Source organism: Bos grunniens, chromosome 9 (genome assembly GCF_055505025.1).
Source record: "Bos grunniens cultivar Pamir isolate PY7600 chromosome 9, Bosgru_T2T1.0, whole genome shotgun sequence".
In the NCBI taxonomy this organism is placed as follows: Eukaryota; Metazoa; Chordata; class Mammalia; order Artiodactyla; family Bovidae; genus Bos; species Bos grunniens.
Genome location: NC_141173.1, coordinates 92,976,279 through 92,995,829, shown reverse-complemented (window position 1 = coordinate 92,995,829; position 19,551 = coordinate 92,976,279). Strand labels below are relative to the sequence as shown.

At 40.7% G+C, this 19,551-nt stretch overlaps 1 protein-coding gene across 1 annotated transcript in view; it reads left to right on the top strand.

Moving 5' to 3' along the window:
- NOX3 (NADPH oxidase 3) overlaps positions 1–19,551 on the top strand; it is a 66,128-nt gene that overhangs the window by 24,683 nt on the left and 21,894 nt on the right. The window contains exons 8-10 of the mRNA XM_086318497.1: positions 36–128; positions 2,469–2,722; positions 9,347–9,509. Of these exons, the coding sequence (XP_086174623.1) occupies positions 36–128; positions 2,469–2,722; positions 9,347–9,509 (510 nt within the window). The remainder of the gene's footprint in view (positions 1–35; positions 129–2,468; positions 2,723–9,346; positions 9,510–19,551) is intronic.

Here is a 19,551-nt window from a genome sequence, read left to right as displayed (position 1 = left end):
ATTTCCTTTTCTTCTCTCTTTGCCGCTCTCTGCAGGCTTGGAAATGGGTTTTAGGCCCCATGGTCTTGTATGCGTGTGAAAGAATAATTAGGTTCTGGCGATTTCAGCAAGAAGTTATCATTACCAAGGTATGCATGTAGGTTTATGTCTGAATAAAAACCTGAGTGTAGATGAAAATTTTTTATTGGCCCAAGTTTTTAATTTGCCATTTTTATTGCAGAACCGTGTGTAATTTAGAGGCTCATCTTCTGTTCTAATAATTGCTTGTATCCTGTGCATCTTTTAGTGAGACTAATTTTACTGAAGACAGGGATCAGGGCTCCCGACTGGTACACAGAATTCTGATAAAGGTTATACTACAGCCCTGGAATCATCTGTATTTCCCTTTATTTTGGTGTCCTCTAGGGGAAAAGGCAGGAGGGCTGAGTATGCTTTACATGGATCACAGTGTCTTAGAGTATAATCGCTTCCTCTACCACATAAAAATATGGACATTGCAAACACAAAAATAACGTATATATATTTTCAAATACACACGCTCACATTTGGAACTGCTGAGCAGAAGATGGGGGAACAGTTTCCCTCAGGTTTAGATGGAGAAAGGGCACTGGGGGGGAGTTCAAAATGGAGAGGAAGGGGCCCTGCCCTAGTGAATGAAGGCAAGAAGGTAGTATTTTCCAATCTTGACATATCTCATCCTTGCTCCCCAATTTTTACCTTGAGCTGGAGGAAGGTCTCAGCAGATAGGTCAAAAATACATGCCCAAGCAGTAAAAGCGAAAGTGTGAAATTGTTAGTCACTCGGTCATGTCTGACTCTGAGACACCGTGGACTACAGCCCGCCAGACTCCTCTGTCCACAGAATTCTCCAGGTAAGAATACTGGAGTGGACTGCCATTTCCTTCTCCATTTCCTTAGCAACCCAGGGATGGAACCTGTGTCTCTTACATTGCAGGCAGGTTCTTTACTATCTGAGCCACCAGGAAAGCCCTGGCAATAATAGTAGTGTAATAATAACTCTGCTTTTGATTAATAAGAGTAGAACTCCCGTGTCATTCTGCAACATATTGTGTTGTTTTACTTTCTTCATAGCATGTGTCATCTCCAAATACATTTCTTATATACATCATTATTTGCAATAAAATAAAATCTTCTCTACCCCAGCTAAGATATATGCTACTTGAGAGTGAGGACTTTTTTTTGCTTCATATTATATACTATATCCCCAGTCCTAGAATAAGTCTGGAATAGAATATACATTCAAAAAGCATTTGTTGACTAAATGAATGAATGAAGAAAAAATGAACACATGCCTGGGAGACTGAAAATTTACCCCAAAATCTCCCCTCAGATGTTTTAATGTCTTAGAAGAAATTCTCTGCTAACCAAACCCATGAAGCTTTGCTAATACAATATTAACAGAATACTCTATCTCTTTAACTGTCTTCATGAAAGCAAATGCACAGAAATTGCTTCATATTTCTGTTTTAAGCTGCTTCTGTGTTGCTGTTTTTAAGTTAAGCACCAAAGAATATCAAGCTGTATCAAAAGCCAGACCGTAAAACTTCTGGAAATCTACTCAAGCTGTTACTAGGGAGACCATTTAACAGCTGAATCAGAACAAGATCAGTAGGGAGAGGAGAAACTAATGATTAAAATGCTGTGAAATTCTCTTCTGAATGGAAAAGTACTGTCACAGGATCCAGACACTAGATTTTGGTCCCATATAACTCCTGTCAAAAAAGGAGACATGGGAGCCTGGAAAAAAGAGATATGTCTAAGGAGGAAAATTAATTCTTTGTCTCTGATAAGTAGCAAGTTATAGAGCACTTTACAAAGCAATAGATTTTGCATCATGCTTTCTTACATCTAAAACACAGAGCCTAAGTAGGAGACTGGACAAGGTTTGAATAACACCAAACCAAACCAACAAAACATTTCAGAGTTTGAAGATTGTTTCATACTTAGAATGAAGAAATACCAGGGTTAGTTCACAAAGGATAAAGAAAAGATACACATCATTGAAAATGGTAACAAACTAGACCTACATCTTAAAACAACATGAAGTTAATTCTGTGGCTATTTCAATAACTTTAAGGCTAATTATGTGCTATGGATGAAATGCTAGCTTATATTCTCTTGAAATTAACCAGCCTGAAATTAACTGTGCTACCGAAAACATGGTCACTGAGACAAAAAATCATGTGCTAGACATTACTTTGCCCCTGATGCAGCCGCACAAATTTCTGGCCTAGCCCCTGAAGAAGATTAATGTCTTTCTGGCTGAAGTTGCCAACTCAGACATGAAAGTTGTGGCAATGATCCTTGGAAACTCATAATTAATGGTCTATGTCAATTACACCTCAAAAGAGTTGATATAAAAATTGAAAAAGCTTTGATGGGATGAAGGCCATTGTCTTATTATTTAACCTAAGTGAAAGAACCAATGACTCTCTTGCTGTGATTTAGGTGGTAAGCCATCCATCTGGAGTGCTAGAACTTTGCATGAAAAAGCGTGACTTTAAAATGGCACCAGGGCAGTATGTGTTGATCCAGTGCCCATCCATATCCACGCTGGAGTGGCACCCCTTCACCCTCACCTCCGCTCCCCAGGAGGACTTCTTCAGTGTGCACATCCGGGCAGCTGGAGACTGGACAGAAGCTCTATGTAAGGCCTTTGGAGTAGAAGGACAGCCCCTGAAGGAGCCCTGGAGCCTGCCAAGGTGGGAGCCCATTTCTTTTTTATGTATGTTACCATATTATAAAAAGCAAGGTCCTTTAGTGCATCAACATGCTGAGAGCTTCTGCAGTATCTTAATTCTAGATGGTAAATTTGAAACCATTTTTAAAATTTGAGTATGAACAAGTACATTTCTTTAAAAATCAAATGATCAATAAAGGCAGGTCATGATCCAGGAACAGGAAACGTTTTGCTTTCCCGGGTCTAAAACATCACTTTGGCGAATTACAAGCCACTTGTTGTGCCTAACGCAGCGCTGTGCACTTTTTGCTGTCATAGTTTGTTGTTGGACAAGTCAGTCCAAAACAACACCCTATTTAGAAAAGCCTCAGCATGCAACAGAGTTTAGTATAGTCACCATGCCTTGGTTCCTTTTAGTAATCAATGGCTTAAAATTGATTCCCATTCTTGCTACAGGATTACCCAATAAGAACTCAAAGCCTATGTTTAGGGCTCCAGAAAAACAGGGACACAGACAAAAAATGTTGGGATATACATTGTGAAGAGATTTGAGAAAACCATAATTTTTCACTGCTTTGGGCACAGAAAGAATGTAATACAACCCCAGGAATCTCTGAGGCAAGCAGTGACTAAGGAGTCCAAGAGGAGAAGCACAGCCTCGTGAAGAGGAAGAAAACTCTTCCTCTAAACTCAGGACAAAGAGAGAACAAGACCTCTTTTTTAAAATTTTCACATTAACAGATATACACTACTATATATAAAAAAGATTACAAGGGTCTGCTGTGTAGCACAGGGAACTCTAATCAGTACCTTGCAATAACCTGTAATGGAAAAGAATCTGGAAAACAATAGATATATGGCTCAGATGGTGAAGAATCTGCCCACTTGAGGGAGACCAGGGTTCAATCCTTAGGTCGGCAAGATCCCCTGGAGGAGGAAATGGCAACCCACTCCAGTATTCTTGCCTGGAGAATGCCATGGACAGAGGAGCCTGGTGGGCTGCAGTCCATGAAGTCGCAGAGCTGGACGTGACTGAGTCACTAACACTAACATATGTATGGATCACAGAATTGCTTTGCTGTACACCTGAAACAATATAAATCACCTATACTTCAATAAAAATAAATAAATGAATAAAAGACTTTGCCTTCTGAGGTAAAATGGAGGAATTTCTCGACATTGGTACTAGAGTTCTCAGCAACTTATATCTACAACCCAAAGCCAAGGGCCTCGGCATTTGACAACCTGGGTTCAAAGCCTAATTTTGCATGTGATCTTGGAAGATGTATGTAACACCTGCCTCAGTTTCCTCCTCTGTAAGATGAAAATGATAATAATAGAACATAGGTTCTGTTTAGGATTAAATATGATAGTCAGTATGATGCTCTTTGCATAATGCATAGTAAAAAAAAACAAAAAAAAACAGTTAGCTACCCTTGCTATTAGCAAAATAAGAAAGGTCATCTACCACAGAGATGACAATGAATGTGCTGATAAGAAAGGGAGGGCAATGTAGATAAAAAAGGTCTTGGGTTCAGAGACAAGACCGAAGGTTGATGGGCGATGCTGATGAGAAGCAATAGGGACAGTGTGATGTGACTGCTGGAGAGGGAACTTGTTTCTAAGATGTTATCAGAAACTGGATCTACATCAGACAGGAAGTACCTGAGTGAACTTGATAAACAAGAATTTGTGCAAAGGCAGCCAGTTCAACGTTGAGAGAAACGGAGGTGTTTTGGTCCACAAAAAGAACCATCAGAGTGTCGTGATGGCTAGATTTCGGCTAGTTAAAGGCTAGAGAGGCAGGGAAGGGAAAAGACCTGGTTTGTGTTTCTCAGGAAGGTAAAAGCCCGTGAGTTGTCAGAAGGCAGATCCCAGTGAGACAGGAGGAAAAACTAGACCAGCCCCTTGATGGAACTTGGGGCTCTGCAATTTCACGTGGGAAAGTAATCAGCAATCAGGGATGCGAAAGGAAGGATCACTGTATCAGCAGGGAGATGGGATCTAATATTTCCTCCCGCTGCTCCAGCTTAGATTCTCAGTTTTATGTAGAAATGTATTTATTGTGCATTTCTACGAATTATGACACAATTCTTCTTTGGGTTTAATTGTTATCTTTTATCATCAGTGTCAAATAAATCCCAAATACAATGAAGTATAAAAATAACCATAAGACGTTTTAGTTGTGGACAGTTTCTGTTTTTCTCTCTCTCTCAATTCCCTTTATCTAATTATTTATAAAAGAATCTACCATGGGCTGAGATACAAACCCTTTCTGATTAAGGCCTTTTTATTTTTATTCTTCTATTTCCATACATCAATATGTAATAAAAGCCTTATTAATTAATATTAATTTGAGGAGAGTTAATTTGAATTATGAGGAGGTTTGGTATATGGAATATTTTAAAATAAACCCAATTGAACTTTCATGAACACATAGTAAGCCCAAATGGGCCAACCCCGGGTGCCTTCAATAGACACTCCTTAGGGAATGGTTATGAATAACTTAGAAGCTTTTTAATTAGCATAGCTTTGTTCATATGTAAATGTGTGCTTTTGGAATAGTTGAGGTTATTTAATACATTCTGTTGATTGAAGTATTTTAAACATTCACAATCTACTCAACAAATTGTTATTGAACAATCCACGCCTTGTAAGGTGCTGGTTTGCAGTGGTGGGCTAAGACAGATACGGCCCCTCCCTCCTCAGAACTTACAGTCTAGTGACCAAACAGGTGCAAATCAAGTCGTGCACACACACCAAACCCACCTGCCAGTGCAGGAGACACAGGAGACTCGGGTTCAATCCCTGAGTCAGGAAGACCCCCTGGAGAAGGAAATGGCAACCCACTTCACTATTCTTACCTAGGAAATCCTATGGACAGAGGAGCCTGGAGGGCTACAGTCCATGGGGTCACAGAGTCAGACACACACGTAGGGAACAAAGACCCCACATGCTGCGTGGTGCCGCAAACACACACACACACACACACCACCCAAAACAGCTTTAAAATTACACGAATGATGAGGACTGCAGAGGAGAGATCAGTTCAGTTCAGTCACTCAGTTATGTCCGACTATTCGCAATGCAATGGACTGCAGCACACCAGGTTTCCCTGTCTATCAACAACCCCCTGAATTTGCTCAAACTCACGTCCATCGAGTCTGTGACGCATCCACCATCTCACACTCTGTCATGCGCTTCTCCTCCTGCCTTCAATCTTTCCCAGCATCAGCGTGTTTTCTAATGCATCAATTCGCATCAGGTGAGCAAAGTATTGAAGCTTCAGCTTTAACATCAGTCCTTCCAATGAATATTCAGGACTGATTTCCTTTAGGATGGACTGATTTGATCTCCTTGCAGTCCAAGGGATTCTCAAGAATCTTCTCCAACACCACAGTTCAAATGCACCAATTCTTCAGCCTTCAGCTTTCCTTATGGTCCAACTGTCACATCCATACATGACTACAGAAAAACCATATTGTTGATTAGACGGACCTTTGTTGGCAAAGTAATGTCTCTGCTTTTAATATGCTGTCTAGGTTGGTCATAGCTTTTCTTGTAAGGAGCAAGCGTCTTTTAATTTCATGGTTGCAGTCACCATCTGCAGTGATTTTGGAGCCCAAGAAAATAAAATCTGTCACTGTTTCCATTGTTTCCACATCTATTTCCCATGAAGTGATGGGACCAGATGCCATGATCTTCATTTTTTGAATATTCAGTTTTAAGCCAGCTTTTTCACTCTCCTCTTTCACTTTCATCAAGAGGCTCTTTAGTTCCTCTTTGCTTTCTGCCATAAGGGTGGTGTCATCTGCATATCTGAGTTAATGATATTTCTCCTGGCAATCTTGATTCCAACTTGTGCTTCATCCAGCCCAACATTTCTCATGATGTACTCTGCATATAAGTTAAATCAGCAGAGTGACAATATATAGCCTTGACATACTCCTTTCCTGATTTTCAAATCTGGATTTTCAACCAGTCTGTTGTTCCATGTCCAGTTCTAACTGTTGCTTCTTGACCTGAATACAGATTTTTCAGGTCTGGTATTCCCATTTCTTAAAGAATTTTCCACAGTTTGTGGTGATCCACAGAGTCAAAGGCTTTAGCGTAGTCAATAAAGCAGAAGTAGATGCTTTTCTGGAACTCTCTTGCTTTTTCGATGATCCAATAGATGCTGGCAATTTGACCTCTGGTTCCTCTGTCTTTTTTAAATCCAGCTTGAACATCTGGAAGTTCTTGGTTCACAAACTGTTGAAGCCTAGACTGGAGAATTTTGAGCATTACTTTGCTCGCGTGTGAGATGAGTGCAACTGTGCGGTAGTTTGAACATTTTTTGGCGTTGCCTTTCTTTGGGATTGGAATTAAAACTGACCTTTTCCCAGTCTTGTGACCACTGCTGAGTTTTCCAAATTTGCTTGCATATTGAGTGCAGTGCTTTCACAGCATCATCTTTTAGGATTTGAAATAACTCAGTTGGAATTCCATCACCTCCACTAGCTTTGCTCATAGTGATGCTTCCTAAGGCCCACTTGACTTTGAATTCCAGGATGTCTGGCTCACTAGGTGAGTGATCACACCATTGCAGTTATCTGGGTCACTAAGATCTTTTTTGTATAGTTCTTCCGTGTATTTTTGCCACCTCTCCTTAATCTCTGCTGCTTCTGTTAGGTCTGTACCATTTCTGTCCTTTATCGAGCCCATCTTTGCATGAAATGTTCCCTTGGTATCTCTAATTTTCTTGAAGAGATCTCTAGTCTTTCCCATACTATTGCTTTCCTCTATTTCTTTGCATTGATCACTGAGGAAGTCTGTTTTATCTCTCCTTGCTATTCTTCACAACTCTGCATTTAGATAGATATATCTTTCCTTTTCTCCTTTGCCTTTAGCTTCTCTTCTTTTCTCAGCTATTTGTAAGGCCTCCTCAGACATCCATTTTGCCTTTTTGCATTTCTTTTCCTTGGGTTTGGTCTTGATCCCTGTCTCCTGTACCATGTCATGAACCTCCATCCAGTTCTTCAGGTACTCTGTCCATCAGATCTAATCCCTTGAATCTATCTGTCATTTCCACTGTAAAATTGTAAGGGATTTGATTTAGGTCATACCTGAATGGTCTAGTGGTTTTCTCTGCTTTCTTCAATTTAAGTCTGAATTTGGCAATAAGGCGTTCATGATCTGAGCCACAGTCAGCTCCTGGTCTTGTTTTTTCTGACTATATAGAGCTTCTCCATCTTTGGCTGCAAAGGATATAATCAATCTGATTTCAGTATTGACCATCTGGTGATGTCCATGTGTAGAGTCATCTCTTGTATTGTTGGAAGAGGGTGTTTGCTATGACCAGTGCGTTCTCTTGGCAAAATTCTGATAACCTTTGCCCTGCTTCATTCTGTACTCCAAGGCCAAACTTTCCTGTTACTCCAGGTGTTTTTTGACTTCCTACTTTTGAATTCCGGTCCCCTATGAGGAAAAGGACATCTTTTTGGGGTGTTAGTTCTAGAAAGTCTTGTAGGTGATCATAGAACCAGGGGATAGATACATGGTGTTATAAACCATCTAATACGGTATTTAACCTAGTCTCAGGGATCCATGAAGACTTCCCCAGGGAAATGATGACTGAGATATTATGGGAGGATAACTGTGAACTACATAAGAAGATAGAGGAGAACTCGGGGCAGAGTTTTCCAAGTGATTAGTTGGATTATCATGGGCAGAGGCTCCCTGGCCAAAGAGGGTCCTGTGTCCCTAAGAAACAAAAGAAAAACCAGTGTGAGATCTGGTCATGAGAGATGAAGTAGAATCCAGGGGCGTCAGTCCATTTAGGACCCTATTAAAGACAATTACGGGCTCCCCGATTGCTCAGGTGGTAAAGAATCTGTCTGCAGTGCAAGAAATGTGGATTTGATCCCTGGATCAGGAAGATCCTCAGGAGAAGGGAATGGCTAACCCATTCCAGTATTCTTGCCTGGAGACTCTCATGGACAGAAGAGCCTGGTGGGCTACAGTCCATGGGGTTGCAAAGAGTTGGACACAACTGAGCGACCAAGCTCACAAAAAGACAATTATATTTATTCAATGAATATGCATTATTCTTACAAAGAAAAAATTTGCCTACACAAAGACCACCTGCCCCTGGCCTGCTTATCACAGATTTTTAAGTTCACATAATCTAAAATAATGAGTTTTAGAAATTCAACATAACTGATAAATTATTCCAAAATTATATTTATTCCAAATGAATAGCTTCCATTAGACTAAAATTATATAAACATACTAAGAAGTGGGATGGAATAAATAAAAACAGGGGGGAGTTACATTAGCAAAAGGAGAGATAAGCCTTCTAAACCACCTTGATACTTCTGCTTTTTCCCCTTATGGCAGCTGGGGAGAGAAAAGAATAAAGAAAAGGCATCTTTTATCAGTCTTCGTGATGCAAAATAAGCTTCTAAGAACTGTAAAAGGAGCTGTGCTGTGAGGCTGGCCACCATATCTCTACACTCTGTGTGTTCAAACAAGGCATTCTCGAGCACAGAGCTAACCTCCCCGCACACTTATGCCAACACATCCTATCCAAAGCACTGGTTTAGGATGGCTTTGTTTTTAAGAGTAGAGTATTCTGAAAGTCAAACCGCGCACTTTGTGATTGCAGGCTGGCTGTGGATGGGCCGTTCGGAGCTGCACTGACTGATGTATTTCACTATCGAGTGAGCATGTGCATTGCTGCGGGAATAGGGGTCACTCCCTTTGCAGCTCTTCTGAAATCTATCTGGTACCAATGTTGTGAGGCACAAACGCAGTGCAAGCTGAACAAGGTATGGAAAAAAATCATCAGCTCACCCTTCCATGAATTCAAAAGTTCAACATCCTTCTATCTATCATCTGCTGATTCCTGGGGAGGGTTTTAATTAACTATGAGGGATAAACTCAAGGATCCTTAACTATACTTATGTTCTTAAAAATCTCCATTCAGTATTACATTTATGAGAAGGGTTATGTCTAATCTTGTTAAAGATGACAAGACATAAATTTTATTGCTTCATTGCTGTTACAGGACATGTAATTGCTCATGTCAGTAAAATATGGACAGGCTGCAAACGGCTATGTGACTGGGCTGCAGTGAGTAATATTAACAGGCAGGCTTTGACTCTTGGGCTTGTTACTGTGGTTTAAGGGTATGATTCAATATCTTCATCTTGTAGACTCAGAGTCTTAATTGAGAAGCAAAAATGGCACAGTGGGGATTCATTTGTCTGCTTGCTGGTTGTTGTCATCCAAATCCAAGTCTCTCTTTTGTCATTTCTTGAATGTTCTCAGACTAACTTCCTCCATAGTTCCCTTCCTCCCTTTTTCCATTTCTTACCTGAACCCTTTTAGGGTTAGCAACAGACACTGGAGCAGCCAGAGAAAGGGATGTCAAGTTGAATGGTGTCAACTCCGGAGGACCCAGGACGCCTGATGAACGTGGTTCTGGTCCTTACCCTGCCACTTCTCTGGTTGACACTTTGGCTGTAGTTTCCTCATCTATCCAAGGAAGAGGCTTGATTAGGTCAGCGTGTCTCCATGTCTTCATATAATGGGGTCCACTGAAGAGAATTCTGTAGCCAAAGGATTCCAGAAATGCTATGATAAATCCCTCTTTAGACGAGTCACATCTTCTATTCGCCTATTAAATAAGTTCTGTAAAAAAGAACATCATTCAGTTTTGTTTCATCCACCCTTCTCAAGCATATTTACCCATGGAAATTTTCTTCACTTCCCATCTTTAAGAAATGGCACTCTCAATATGGAGAACAGCATGGAGATTCCTTTAAAAACTGGAAATTGAACTGCCATGCTGCTGCTGCTGCTAAGTCACTTCAGTCGTGTCCAACTCTGTGCAACCCCATAGACGGCAGCCCACTAGGCTCCTCTGTCCATGGGATTCTCCAGGCAAGAACACTGGAGTGGCTTGCCATTTCCTTCTCCAATGCATGAAAGTGAAAAGTGAAAGTAAAGTCACTCACTCATGCCCGACTCTTAGCGACCCCATGGACTACAGCCTACCAGGCTCCTCCATCCATGGGATTTTCCAGGCAAGAGTACTGGAGTGGGTTGCAATTGCCTTCTCCGATACGACCCAGCAATCCCACTGCTGGGGATACACACTGAGTAAACCAGAATTGAAAGAGACACATGGTACCCCAATGTTCATCGCAGCACTATTTATAATAGCCAGGACATGGAAGCAACCTAGATGTCCATCAGCAGATAGATGGATAAGAAAGCTGTGGTACATATACACAATGGAATATTACTCAGCTATTAAAAAGAATGCAATTGAATCAGTTCTAATGAGGTGGATGAAACTGGAGCCTATTATACAGAATGAAGTAAGTCAGAAAGAAAAACACCAATACAGTATATTAACACATATATATGGAACTTAGAAAGATGGTAACAATGACCCTATATGTGAGACAGCAAAAGAGACACAGATGTAAAGAACAAACTTTAGGACTCTGTGGGAGAAGGCGAGTATAGGATGATTTGAGAGAATAACATTGAAACATGTATATTATCATATGTGAAATAGATCACCAGTCCAGGTTTGATACATGAGACAGGGTGTTCAGGGCTGGTGCACTGGGATGACCCTGAGAGATGGGATGGGGAGGGAGGTGGGAGCGAGGGTCAGGACAGGGAACATATGTACACCCACGGCTGATTCATGTGAATATATGGCAAAACCACCACAATATTGTAAAGTAATTAGCCTCCAATTAAAATTTAAAAAAGAAAGAAATGACACTCTGAAGCACTGGGGAAAAGCCAGACTGGAAGATATCTGGAGGTGGCAAATTCTCAACTAAGAAGTTAAAGTAAAATAAGCTCCCATCTCATGAGTTTCCAAGTGACAGGCGCTTGACAAATGCTTTCTCGTTCTATTTTTATAATCGTCCCAGCAACCTTAGAAAGTAGGTAGCATAATCTCTGTTTTCCAAAGGACTCCAAAGCTTTGAAGAGACTACACTCACTTTCCTGAAAACACACTGCTAATGAAAGATAATACCAGCATTCAAACTCAGGTCCATCTGGCTCTCTGGTTTGACATACGCAGTACATGGTAAACATGACTCCACCTGCCGTATTGTAGGAAGACTGTGGAATTCCTGGCCAGAGAATCTACCTCAGCTTGATTCCACCCTCACCAGAAACATCAGTGCATCAGTTCACCTCTCTGAGCTGTTTCCTGATCCACACAACAGAGAAATAAGATTATATATTCAACCAGATAGTTTTAATAACAAATAAGACAAATAAATGATGTAGAAATATTTCATTGTAAATGTGTATGAAAAGAAAGTGACGGTCACTCAGTCATGTCCAGCTGTTTGCGACCCCATGGACTGTAGCCCACCAGGCTCCTCTGTCCATGGAATTCTACAGGCAAGAATACTGGCGTGCAGTTCCTGTACTGTAGCAGTTCCCTTCTCCAGGGGATCTTCCCAACCCAGGGATTGAATCCAGGTCTCCTGCATTGCAGGTGGATTCTTTTCTGTTTGAGACAACAGGGAAGCCCAAGAATACTGGAGTGGGGTAGCCTACTCCTTCTCCAGGGGATCTTCCTGACCCAAGAATCAAACTGGGATCTCCTGCATTGTAGGCAGATTCTTTACCAGCTGAGCTACCAGGGAAGCCTGCAAATAGCTATAAAATTATATTAAATGTGTACTATATCTGCCAGACATATAAAAAGATTACTAGTTCATGTCAGTCATTCAGTTGTGTCTGACTCATTGTGACCCCATGGACTGCAGCATGCCAGGCTTCCGTGTCCTTCACTATCTCCCAGAGTTTGCTCAAACTCATGTCCATTGAATCAGTGATGCCACGTCATTCAGTTGTGTCTGACTCATTGTGACCCCATGGACTGCAGCATGCCAGGCTTCCATGTCCTTCACTGTCTCCCAGAGTTTGCTCAAACTCATGTCCATTAAATCAGTGATGCCACATAACCATCTTATCCTTCATCATCCCCTTCTCCTCCTGCCTTCAATCTTTCCCAGCATTAAGATCTTTTCCAGTGAGTCAACTCTTCTCATCAGGTGGCCAAAGTATTGGAACTTCAGCTTCAGCATCAGTCCTTCCAATGAATATTCAGAGTTGGTTTCCTTTAGGATTGACTGGTTGGATCTCCTTGCAGTCCAACGGACTGTCAAGAGTCTTCTCCAAAACCACAGTTCAAAAGCATCAATTCTTTAGTACTCAGCCTTCTTTATGGTCCAACTTTCACAGCCATACGTGAAAGTGAAAGTCTCTCAGTCATGTCTGACATTTTGTGATCCCTATAGTCCATGGAATTCTCCAGGCCAGAATACTGGAGTGGGAAGCCTTTACCTTCTCCAGGGATCTTCCAACCCAGGGATCAAACCCAGGTCTCCCACAATGCAGGTGGATTCTTTACCAGCTGAGCAATAAGGGAAGCCCCATACATAACTACTGGGAAAAAAACATAGCTTTGACTATACAGAACTTTGTTGACAAAGTAATGTCTCTGCTTTTTAATATGCTGTCTAGGTTTGTCATTACTAGATTACTAGTACTACTACTAATACTAATAGCCTAGGTTCAACAATCTCTTACTTCTAGAAGGCAGGGAGTAACAGGGACTTACACTTTCATTCCATTTACAGATGAGAAAATTATAATACCTCTTTCAGATGAGTACTGTCCTCAGATTACCAATGAGAAAGCAGAAGCACAGAAAGCTAGTCAATAACAGAATAAAAGCTTGAATCCTGGTTCTTCTTAGGTCAGTTCAGTTCAGTTCAGTCACTCACTTGTGTCCGACTCTTTGCGACCCCATGAATCGCAGCACATCAGGCCTCCCTGTCCATCACCAACTTCTGGAATTCACTCAAACTCACGTCCATCAGGTCGGTGATGCCATCCAGCCATCTCATCCTCTGTCGTCCCCTTTTCCTCCTGCCCCCAATCCCTCCCAGCATCAGAGTCTTCTCCAATGAGTCAACTCTTCGCATGAGGTGGCCAAAGTACTGGAGTTTCAGCTTTAGCATCATTCCTTCCAAAGAAATCCCAGAGCTGATCTCCTGGTTAGATCTCCTTGCGGTCCAAGGGACTCTCAAGAGTCTTCTCCAACACCACAGTTCAAAAGCATCAATTCTTCGGCACTCAGCTTTCTTCACAATCCAACTCTCACATCCATATATGACCACTGGAAAAACCATAGCCTTGACTAGACGGACCTTTGTTGGCAAAGTAATGTTTCTGCTTTTCAATATGCTATCTAGGTTGGTCATAACTTTTCTTCTTAAGCTATTAAATCCCATCTTCTTCTCTTTATACCACAGTTAAGTTTAACTAAGTGTCTTGCTCTGTTTGACCTTCTATAACAAAATGCCATAGGTGGGGTGGCTTTAAGCAACAGAAATGTATTTCTCACAGTTCTGGAGGCTGGGAAGTCCAAAGTTAACACATTGACAGACTTGGTGCCTGATGAGAGCCCAGTTCCTGGTTTATGAAAGGTTATCTTCTAGCTCTAACTTCCCACTGCAGAAGTGGGCAAGGGAGTTTCTTGGACACTGATAGGCACTAATGTCATTCAAGAGGGCTCCACCCTCCTGACCTAATCACCTCCCAAAGTCCTCACCTCCAAATGGGAGCGGGGGGTGGGGGCGGGGGGTAGGTTTCAACATTTGAATTTGGGGGAGGGGGCACAAACACTCAGCCTAGGGCATAAAGCAAGCAAAACAGATACTGTTTACACATGTGAACCCCACTGCAAAGCTTTGTTATTGTTTATGCTGATTTCCATCTCTGTAAACTCTTTGCTCTTACTGTCTACCAAGTCAAACTGATTTATTCAGAAGGCTCATTGCTTCATTGTTCTCATAACACTAAAGGTCATATTATGCTTCACATGCAGAACGTGATGGGATTGTATGTCTCACTTGCATTCACTTATTCACTCAATGAGTATTTATTCAGCATCTACTATGTGCCATAGGCAAAGCTATGGTTTTCCAATAGTTATGTATAATGTGAGAGTCAGACCATAAAGAAGGCTGGGTGCCAAAGGATTGATGCTTTTGAACTGTGGCGTTGGATAAGACTTTTGAGAGCTCCTTAGACTGCAAAGATATCAAACCAGTCAATCCTAAAGGGAATCAACTCTGAATATTCATTGGAAGGACTGATGATGAAGCTGAAGTTCCAATACTTTGGCCACCTGATGCAGAGCTGACTCATTAGAAAAGACCCTGATGCTGGGAAAGATTGAAGGCAGGAGGAGAAGGGGACTGCAGAGGATAACATGGTTGGATGGCATCACCAGATCAATGAACATGAGTTTGAGCAAGCTCTGGGAGATGGTGAAAGACAGTGAGGCCTGTTGTGCTGCAGTCCATGGAGTCACAAGGAGTCAGATGTGACTGAGCGACTGAACAACAGCAACTTCATGCCAGGCCCTCTCATGCTGACATGAAAAGCCTACCCCGTCCTCGTATCAGACTCGCAACGCCAGACCCTTCTCTCAACATCCATTACCCCTCTGCTCCCCTTTTATATGATTTATCTTTCCTTTTTGTATTAAGGTTCACAAATTACCTTATTTCCCTTAACAGATTCTGAAGTCCTTGAGTGTGTCTCCTCTGGATATCTTCATAATTAGATATGTGTATATACACATATATATATTTATACATGCATACACACTATAAATTTTAAATAAACCAATGAGTAAATAAGTGTCTACATGCCCCCCAAAATTAAAAAATGCCTTCTTCACAATTTTCTGTAAAATTCTAGGTTACTGAGAATAATTTTTTTATTTAAACAAAATGTTTAGTAACTTTATAATTAAAATAATGCATTCTGATTATATTATCATAAATAGAAAAAATTCTTCTAAGAATCCACAGAATCTTAAAGTCCTTATAGGATCCCACAAAATCTTAATACTGTCTCCTCACTCACCATTCCATTATTACTCATGGGCTCTGTTTATGGGTTTTGTTTACGGATTTTCTTAAGGCTGTTTCAGTGGGAAGGCAAAGGAGTGATCATGAAACCATAAAACAGGAACTTTGATCTTTATTCCAAAGAATAGAAACCATGGAATTGGAAATAAAACACAATTGTTTCATGACTTATAAAAGTTGAGGGTAATATTGAGACAATCCGCTGAAAATCAATGTAGAGGTTGTAGTATATGGGAGAAAAGAAGCTAAAAGCAACTGAAGGGTTCAACCTCTCAGCTTGGCATCTGACAATACTTAGAGTGGCAAGTGACTGGTCCAAAGTCCCTACCTGGCTAGCTACTGGATCAGGATAGGAGACTGTGCTTTTGATTTCAAAGCTCTTTTAGGAAAGGAGTGAGGTTTCATGCTATTGGAAGTTTAAACTGAAAATAACACTTGAGATCTACTTCCTCAAAATCTGCATGCTTGAGAAAAGTTTAGGAAATTTCTCTGTTTTAAAGCAATGCTGTGTTTGTTTGAATACAGCTATCATTAGGCTTATGTAACTAATATTCATCAGGGCCACCCACATGCCTTTGAGATATAAATACTACTCCTTCCACTAAACTGTCAGCATCTCTATAATTTTTTGAGTGCAGCAGAGCAAAGCAGTGCATTCTTATCTAACTACGTCTTCACAATTATAGATCTGGGCCATAGTTTTCAGTGTTCTGTTTTGCAACAAGGAAAGGGGAAAAAACAGCAGAGAGATGTAAAGCTGAAATTTTAAGCTTAAATAATTAAATGTGATTGGTGGAGATTTTCTTCTTTTTTGTGTAAAACACCAGTTGGCATAAAAGCAGACTTTTTTTACATACAAGCCTTGTGTTGCAAGTCTATAGTCAAAAATTTGCACCAATGCTATTTTAGTTGTGACCATTGCAAGCTGCATCTCTTTATCCTTCTCCTCTGATACACTATTCCAGAACACTTCTAAGTAAAATGTGAGAGAATAGCCAGTAGAACTCCTGCTTCTTCTTTGGTCATAGGTAGCACTTTTTGTTTGATGCTGGGATTTTTCAAATTTCTTTCCTGCTATGTTTTTTATTTAAAATAGTGGGAAGAACGGGCAGAGGAAGAGAGAGATGTGATTATGAGGAGACGTCCCAAGGAAGCAAAATGGCAATGAGTATAATGATGCTCTGCTGTGAAGAAAATGGGTAAAAGTTGTAATATATTAAAGGAATATTTTCAACCCGACAGTAAGAGCCAACTTCACTTAGTTGGAGGCAGATGAGAACGCAGTGCTCCTTTAGGATGAGGGAATGAGGGAAGGGGGTGTAAGCGGCTAGGAAGTCTCTGTGATACAATATGGAGGAAGCTGAGGGTAAAAATGCCCCTTGGCAGTAGACGCCCCCCAACTCCTGCCCAACTGGGATGATTAATTCTACATCACACTCAATTTGTGAAAAGAGCTCTTGAAAAAAATTAGGACAGTTTGCTTGTACAAACTGTCAAAATGATGAATGGAATAGGTGTGTACAAACAGGGAGGGAGGGGGCAAGTGCTGACATAAATGCTTTGGCCTCTACATTTGGTTTTCCTGGTATCACATCTGTGCAGTCAGACGAGAGGACGGCCAACGGAAGGATGTGGTTCATTTTCTTAAGTGCATATGTAATCTTCAGATGATAATAAAATAGATTCTAGAAAAACTGAGATAATCTAATCTCTTCATAAATTGTCTTCCTTCATCAGCTCAATAATACATAACTGTGATAATGGGTATTTATAGTGTGTCCCATGCAAAATGGCCTTTGGGTTCTTAACCTAATATAATAAACAGATAATTCAAATAAAAAGACAGCATGGGCCAGTGGGAACAAGGCAAAGAGGCCAAGAAAGGCAAAAATCCATACTCTCCTTAAATATATTAATAAAACAAAGGAGGGCCTGCTCCCTTTTCTAATGAATGAAAAATGCATTTAATTTAATCTGTTTAGCTTGAGAAATTATTTACTTTCACTTTCCCTCACCCTGGTGCTCTGGCTACTCCTGGAATTGATCATCTCTGAGAACTGCTGAGTGTTCTGATAAATTGAACCAGGGAGCACGAAGCCAGCTTGCATCTCCAGGAGACACACGTGCATCTCATCTTTCACTAGGCAGCCTCAAAAGAGTCCAGTTCCCCAGAAGCCTTCTCCACTGCCCTGTGGGGGAAGTGACCAGTATTAATATTTTTAATATCTTGGTTTATTAACCACACAAGCTATACATGACTACAGGGTTACTGTAAAAGATTCAAAGAAAATACTCACTGAAAAATCTCCCTTCAAAAAAAAAAAAAAAAAAACTCCCCCTTCAGAACAGATCAGTGGTTGCCAAGGGAGTTGGAGGAGAGCTGGACTGGACTAGGATTTGAGAGGTTAGCAGATGTAAGCTATTACATATAGAATGGATAAAAAACAAGGTCCTACTGTATAGCATGGAGAACTATATTCAGTCATTATCCTTAGATAAACCATAATGGAAATGAATCCAAAAAATATATATACATATGTGTGTGTGTGTTAGTTGCTCAGTCATGTCCAATTCTTTGTGACCCCATGAACTGTAGCCTGTTAGGCTCCTCTGTCCATGGGATTCTCCAGGCAAGAATACTGGAATACTGGAGTGGGTTGCTATTTCCTTCTCCAGTACATAGATATATATATACGTACTTCAATTTTTAAAAAACAAATGTAAGTATGGTTTTAAAGAGAGGAAAGTACACTGTTCTGGGAACCCTTAAGATGAAACACATCATCTTCATTTAGCTGTTTTTTTAAAAACTCATTTCTGCTTAAAAATAAATTGGTTTAGCGATTTGAAAAAAACAAAAATCTCCCTTTATTCACCTTCTTTCCCAAACTAACCACTTGACTCTCCAGGGTTCTCATCTGAAACAGGTGAGCACCTTTTATTCCGTTCCTTTCCTGCACATTTGTGTACACATACATACCTACACACATATGTTTATTTTTTATAGTATTACAATAGGGATGTGGGGTTGGGGAAGGAAGGAGAAAGAGAAAGATGTGCAATTTATGTTTCTGTTTTTCATTCTAACATGGCCTGGAGCTCCTTCAAGTGTCAATGCCTATTTATTGATTTTATTTTATTTAGTGCCTTCAGTGAATTCTGTAGTATAACTGTCTCACAATTGATTTAATCATTCTAGTATTAATGAACATTTTGGTTGTCTAACAAGTATTAGAACAAACTGAGGCACAATGAAGTTCAGTCCCCATTCACAAGGCAAAGCAGCAGCATAGCCATGAAACAGTTAACAATAACAGTAATGGCTTTCAGAAAAACTCTTATGGGCTTCCCTGTTGGCTCAGATGGTAAAGAATCTGCCTGCAGTGCGGGAGACCTGGGTCCGATCCCTGGGTCAGGAAGAGCCCCTGGAGAAGGGAATGATTACCCACTCCAGTATCCTTTCCTGGAAAATCCCATAGACAGAGGAGCCTGGTGGGCTACAGTTCATGAGGTCACAGAGTCGGACACAACTGAGCAACTAACACTTTCACTTTCAAGGGCTAACATGGTTAACAAAGGCTGGTCTTAGTCTTATAATGGATAATGGGAAAAACAATCTTATAACTTTACTTCTTTAAAACTTGATGTGGAAGCCACGTTAGGGAAGCTTCTCAATAAAAACGAGTTGCTTCAAAATCTGTTTGCTATTGTCTTCATCCAGGATGACCTTGGCAAAAGAAACCACAAAATAAAAACCAGGACAATAATAGTTACCATTTATTGAGGAGGTATTATGTTTTCTAAATATCAGTCTCAGTCTTTATCTTTTCAGAGACAATGGTTCTCTTTTTGGAAAACAGTCATGAGTCCCTCC